Genomic DNA, 6,418 nt, shown 5'->3' on the forward strand with positions numbered 1-6,418 from the left:
CAATAATGAAAGGCCGAAAGAGATGGCAAAACACGCCATCCAGCCAGCCATAGTGGTCCAGCGCCGGGTGGCACAACACATGATCCAGCAAACTGCAAGGGTCAAAGTCTGGGCAGCGCTAAAAAACTAGACCCACATCCCATAACACACCTTCCGATCAAAGGGACGAAATAACCTGTTAGGATGCAAGCGACTCACATGCCGAGTTGGGAGCTCGCGCATGCTCAGCGTATTTTGGGATGATAGCCCGACCTTTCAGGGGTCCGGTTTGGCCGTACGGGGTGTTCTGGGATGCCTTCCAGGACTTTCAAAATCAACCTTGTGAAGTCATCAATACCGTTGAGGCAGAGAGGAAATCCAGCATCCAACATACAACACTCCCAGTTGTCATGCAATCGGATTCCTCTGAGGCACTTTCAGTTTTGTCAAACAATGGTTTGGTTAGATCAGCTTACGGGCATTTAGTTCTAGAGATCAAAGAGTTAATGAGTAGTAGAGAGTTTTAGATTCTTAAGGCACTTTCAGTTTTGTCAAACAATGGTTTGGTTAGATCGGCTTATGGGCATTTAGTTCTAGAGACCAAAGAGTTAATGAGTAGTAGGAAATTATTTCTCAGAATAGATCAGCTTATGGGCGTTTAATTCTAGAGATCAAAGAGTTAATGAGCAGTAGGGAGTTTTGAATTCTTGAGGCACTTTCAGTTTTGTCAAACAATGGTTTGGTTAGATCAGCTTATGGGCATTTACCGAAAAAGGTTTTCGTCCCGCTTTATATTTAAAGCATGCTTATGGGCATTTAGTTCTAGAGATCAAAGAGTTAATGAGTAGTAGGGAGTCTTTCCTCAAAAAAATCACCGTGTGGTCAGAATAGAGTTGCAGATCGGTTAGCCAATTATAGCCACTCCAAGAGAACCATGGTGGTTAAACTCAGGTTCCACTTTGTATTGAGAATTTGTGGCCTCTTGACTATCACTATTACATTGCAACAAAAACACCCTTTACCCCGCAAAAAGAAATACTAGTGTCAAAATTGTCTTATTTTTGGAGTTTGCAAACCATGATTAAATTCAACCAGAAAATGAAGCACATATATGGAGCTTTTTCACAGTTTATTCATCAGAGCTGCTAGAAAGAAGAACATCAACATGTTTGACTCCAGAGGCTGTTTAAACATCAAAACAGATTCCATTACCACCACAAACTCTGTTTGCATTACAAGGACTAAAGAACACTGCCGACAGGTCCTTGATACAGGAATATTTATGCTGAAAATGTTGTAACTAAGCCTATCAGCTAAATGTGAATGTTGAACGCCTGTACGGCTGTACCTCCACAACATCTTGCCATAATCCCTTGACTGTCATCAGCAACATATGCACTATGCCCAAAGTACTGTCAATCCAACGAACATAAGCGCAGCAAGTGCAAAGCATAACCCTACGATCGTCGCAAATGCCTACAAGATGGTAAATGCAAAATAAAAAAAAAGAACGCATTAGAAGGTCGGTGATTAAACCTCCTTGTCATTCCTTTAGGTTCGAAGAAACTGCTGCCCATAGAAAAGTTAAAAGGGGAGATGTCACATTTCACCTTTCCTTCTGACTGGAAGTTGAACTTCACAGTGAACCATCTCAGTCCTCTATCAACAAGAGGAGCAAGTGCAAGGGCTCTGGAGTAAAACAAAGAAGTCGTCTTTCAGAAAAAAAGGGCAATAGATTTCGACAGGTAGCAATGCATTCATTAAAATTTGAAAATGTGTGGGCTTGAAGGATGTTCCTCAAGTTACCACTGAAAAGCAGAGTAGTATCCAACTATGCTTCGCTACACTGATCCGGGCAACAAGTTATATACACTGAGTTGGAGACTGACTCACCCTCCTGCGCGAAGAATTTTAGTAACCTGACTGCCAGCCCACACCATTGCCATTAATTTAAGGAACCTGCTTTAGTTGGTATAGAACACATTATAGTGAGAAGAGACTGCTTAAAAAGACAGAATTTGCAACGGTTACCTCTCCACTGCTGCAGCATAGCCCATCCTACCAGGAGCAGGCGAAAAATGGAACCTGAAAAGCAAATCATTCAGTGACTTCCTTCCCATCCAATGCTCCTATTGCATCTGCAGTTGTTTTGGCTCATGGAAATGCACGAAGTGAAACAAGTATTTAAGTGAATTAATGGTCTTTTCCTCATGACCAATGAAAACTTTACATTTTCAAGTTACTTATTTTCTTTTACATAATAAAATGTTTGTTCTGAAAGTAATGTAAAATTAAGAAACAGGATGGCATCACAGGACCATATGCATTGACTTACCAAACTAATAAAAAGGTGGTAACATAATACACAGTATTAAGTAGTCCATATGACAAAACTCCAGCAGCACCATATCTCTTCAATTGTTCTAGCAACCTGAACCAGCAATAAGACATGAGAAATGGTGAACTATCATTTTATAACACAAAATTTAAAGAGTAAACAGGATATGTCATTCCAAGTATTGGTATAAATTCCCACAGGGGACGTATTGGTATAATCATGAAAAAGGTTTGAGAGCTTGAACCTGATATTCATTAGACTCGGTTACATAGATGGTGCTTCTGTAATACATTCAAGGGTATCGGTATAATAATCCATGACTAGGGTTGAGTCGTTAGCCTCAATTAGATAGATGATGCAGGGTTCTTCAGTAATAAATGTAACTATGTAAGGGTATTGCTCACACTACCATTATATGCTAGTATATGTCAGTCCTAGCCTAGCAATTTTTTTCTGCCCACATATATTTGCATAAAAGACTAACTAATTTTCAAGCAAACCCAAATAAATACAAGAACACCAACTTTGGTGAGGCCCTCTGCTTCTTGAGTACATTCTCGTGCAGAATGCAAACCAACTGTTAAGCTCATGAAACACATGTACATAAAGTCCTAAAGACTGTCATGGGACAAGATAAAACGAAGATGCATTATTGTCTTTGGATTTACAGTTAGTTGTGAATACTCTTTAGGTGAAAATCTTCTGAACAAATCTTTGCCATTATTTCTTTCCCCTGTATGAAAGAATAAAACAATTCAGCCCTAGGAAAACAAAAAAAATTGGAGAAGCAAAGTTAGTACGCGCCACAAGCATCATACCGGTCGAGCCTCCTTGTGGCTGCTTGGTTTCTTCAATATTAACTGCGTCAACCTAACAAGAAAATGCAGATCAGAATATGCACCAACAAAAAACATGTACCCAAATCTAAATTATATTATCATAAGTGTTCGTTTTTTTAAAGAATTCCATTAATTCCTTATTCCCTAAATGAGATGTTTAAAACTTTACATAACAGCGCCCGTCACTACATATGGGGCTTTACAAAAGATCAAAACTTGAATCAGAGTTACACTCTCAACGATGCAATATAAATTCCTTGAATATGATGTACGCATTGCAGACATGCTTTTGTCTACCCAACAAAGGCGCAAGTAATTTCAGGATTTTGCCAATCAAAGAAGCACCATGACTAGCTGATTGCCTCTACTCTTATCACACCACAAATCCAAATTTTACTAAAGCATATCAGAATTATTGTCTTCTAGTTCCAGGAAAGCATTAGACAGTCTAAAAATATTTTGTTAACTTTCTGCATTAGTTACCCGTTACCACTCCTTCAGTGGAAGTATACCACAGCCCAGTAAATATCCTTATTTCCACACCAAATTAACTCAATTGTAGCATATGCACATACTTCTTTGAAAAAAGAAACAGAAGGTAAATTTTCCACATGGGACACACTGGACTCTGTTATCACATATCTTGAAAGGTAAATCATAAAATTGCAAAAACATGATTATCAACTACTAGACACTATGCTGCTGAACTACAAACAGCGGAGAAACACGTCATGTACAGCAAACAGTCGTGTCTCCCCAAATGAGCCAACCTTAATCCAGTCTTTTCTTTTAGTTTGGTTTCCCTGCATCGATCCAGTCAACCGAAAACGAAACACATGCTTCTCTATCTCGTGGGAAGAAACGCGCGCATATGCATTACCAATCTGATTAGAAATGATGGCGTAAAATGAATTTGAATTCGCTACCTCGCCGGAGGCATCAGAGCAGCGGATGAGGCCTGGTAGGCGCGACCTTCCGGCGAGAGGGGGTGCCCGCCGTTGCTGGACGGAGAGGGAGGAAGCCCTCGAGGCGCCGCAGAGGGAGATGGGGCCGCGGGGGGAGACGGCGGAGAAGGAGGGGGACGAGGAGGAGGGTATGCTGGGATTGGGCCGCGCGCCGGCGGTGGGGGGAGGCGGAGATGCCGACGCCATGTCCCGCGCCGGGTGACGTCGCGGACGCGGACGTGGGTGGGTCGTTGCTGGGAAGCCGATGGATATGTATCCCCTTGTATCGTAGCAGCCTGCGTGGTCTGGAGTGGTCACTAGGAGCTGAGAATGCTCTGCGTTTTAATCTGGGTGGGTCGTTTTACTGGGTGGGTCGATTAACTGGAAAATTCATGGCGAACCTCTCGATTGAACTTTCAGTCCTTGAACTTTCATGTAAACTCACAGGTATAATTTTGAATGGTCTGGAGACTATTTTGTACAGATTTGATCACTCTGGTGAGCATTAGCCTCTGTTTCATCCGGATACTGTTGCTGAAACTGAAGGTCTACTAAGAATAGCATTTTTTTTTCTTTTAAAAAGAAGGAAATAGCATCTAAAGCCGAACTCCTCATATTGAACGGGGGACGCAGGGACCACTCATAGGACAGAAGAGAGAAGGAAAAAATTGACCCAACCGGACCCCTTATAGCCTCCTTAAATGTCCGGACTGTCCGGCGCTCCTCATATTGCCATCTTATATGAGATGAGTATGAGGTGCGTCCAAGTGTGTCTGGTCAGTGGCCCTGCATCCGCCATATAGGATTTGGCCCATATTTTCTCTTTGTTTATTTTTTTCTTTTCTTTCTCTCACTTTATCTCCACCAATCACATGCATGCGACCAGATGTATAGGGAAAAAATGAAAGACATGGTTTGTGAAAGTGAAAATTTAAGAGGTGATCGGTCAGTGTCCACGGACGCGCCCAATCAAGTCCGCCGGCGTTGGAGGGGCTGTATTTGCAGGTTGCGACTGTAGATGCTCTAACACCCCTAGACCTGTGTCGATTGATGCACTTATTGAGATTTTTCTTGTGTTGGTCATCTTACTCTTCGTAGGTTGTTTGGGGATCTGAAAAGTGCTGAGTGGCAAGGCTTACAGATGCAGCTCCAAAGTGTTGTCTTTAATGATTTAGCTGCATGGCTGTTTTTTAGAGGAAAGGTAGTTGCCCGACTTTATAATAAAGCCATCAGGACAGGGTTCAAAAAGAGTAAGGCAAACCAGGCACAGACAAATCCATAGGATCAAGCCAAAGGACACGCAAGTCCAGCAAAAAAAAGGAGAAAACAGACTAGACGAGATTCACCATTGAGGATCTTTGGGGAGGTAGGGCAGATCTTGGTGACCATCAGGGCAATAGTATCAGGATCACCGGCCATAGTGACACGGCTCCACTGCTGAAGAAAGGTAGCCATTTTAAAGATATCAGCAGGTTTGTTAGGAAAACGATGTTAAATTGTAAATTTGTTATTAATAGTCCACAAAGCCCACGCAAGAGCACCGAAAGCAAAGCCATAAGACTCTAGCAAATTGGCCGGAGAGGTTTAGGATTAAAGGAAGGAAGTCATCAATGGATGGTGGGTTTCAATCCACGTTCAACCACAAACGGACACAGCTTCAGCCAAGCTTAGTGGAAACACAGTTCAAAAAGAATGTGTTCGGTGTTCTCGGTCCGACCGCAAAAAGAGCATAAGGGAGACGCATTGCCATTTCATTTAAGAATCTAATCATTAGCCGGCAATTTTCGTCTGATGGCCTGCTAAAGAAAAATATTGATTTTGAGCGGGATCCGAGCTCGCCAGAGGCCCTTGAAACATGGGGAGAGCCAACCTCAAGAGAGCTTTAGGTATGTCGATTTGATTGACAACTTTCCCCAAGGGGAATGGGGCCAAGAGATCTGGTCCGGGGTATCTGAGAGCAACGGCAGATCGGCAATGGGAGCCTGGAAATCCTCCAACTCCGCGAGAGACAATGTCTAACGTAGGCCAAGGTTCCATTTAGCTGAGGCTAGCTCTGAAATAGAGACTGACAGGTTGGAGCGGTACGAGAAAAGGGTAGGATTTGAGAGGCAGAGGGGCCCCTCACCCGTCCACTAGTCGAGCAAAAATCTTACCAAGGAGCCAGAACCAACCGAGAACTTCACTTGACCACGAAATTCATCTTGAATCTTGATAAGAGCTCTCCAGAATTAAGAGCCCTCACAAGCGGTGGATATGAGGGGGGGGGGCAATTAGGGAAATATTTGCTCTGGATAATTGTTCACCACACACTCGAAGGG

General features: G+C 42.7%; 1 protein-coding gene across 1 annotated transcript; it reads right to left on the minus strand.

Moving 5' to 3' along the window:
• Nucleotides 1-1,129: 1,129 nt before the first annotated feature.
• LOC119301557 lies at nt 1,130-4,405 on the minus strand. Its single transcript, XM_037578543.1, has 8 exons — nt 4,083-4,405; nt 3,136-3,187; nt 3,002-3,050; nt 2,315-2,410; nt 2,011-2,064; nt 1,873-1,938; nt 1,590-1,668; nt 1,130-1,455 (listed from the first exon to the last, which is right to left on the minus strand). Exons 1-8 carry the CDS (start codon nt 4,305-4,307, stop codon nt 1,378-1,380), a joined length of 699 nt encoding a protein of 232 aa, XP_037434440.1. The 5' UTR covers nt 4,308-4,405; the 3' UTR covers nt 1,130-1,377.
• Nucleotides 4,406-6,418: the final 2,013 nt, after the last annotated feature.

Source organism: Triticum dicoccoides, chromosome 5A, assembly GCF_002162155.2.
Source record: "Triticum dicoccoides isolate Atlit2015 ecotype Zavitan chromosome 5A, WEW_v2.0, whole genome shotgun sequence".
In the NCBI taxonomy this organism is placed as follows: domain Eukaryota; kingdom Viridiplantae; phylum Streptophyta; class Magnoliopsida; order Poales; family Poaceae; genus Triticum; species Triticum dicoccoides.

Bases quoted from the DNA above. Each gene is read 5' to 3' on its own strand.
- LOC119301557 (XM_037578543.1), bottom strand. From the start codon at position 4,307: ATGGCGTCGGCATCTCCGCCTCCCCCCACCGCCGGCGCGCGGCCCAAT. The intron at 3,051-3,135 runs GTATGATGCTTG...TCTTTCATACAG, and splicing joins GCCACAAGGAGGCTCGACCG to GGGAAAGAAATAATGGCAAA. The intron at 1,669-1,872 runs GTGAGTCAGTCT...GTTTTACTCCAG, and splicing joins AAAATTCTTCGCGCAGGAGG to AGCCCTTGCACTTGCTCCTC.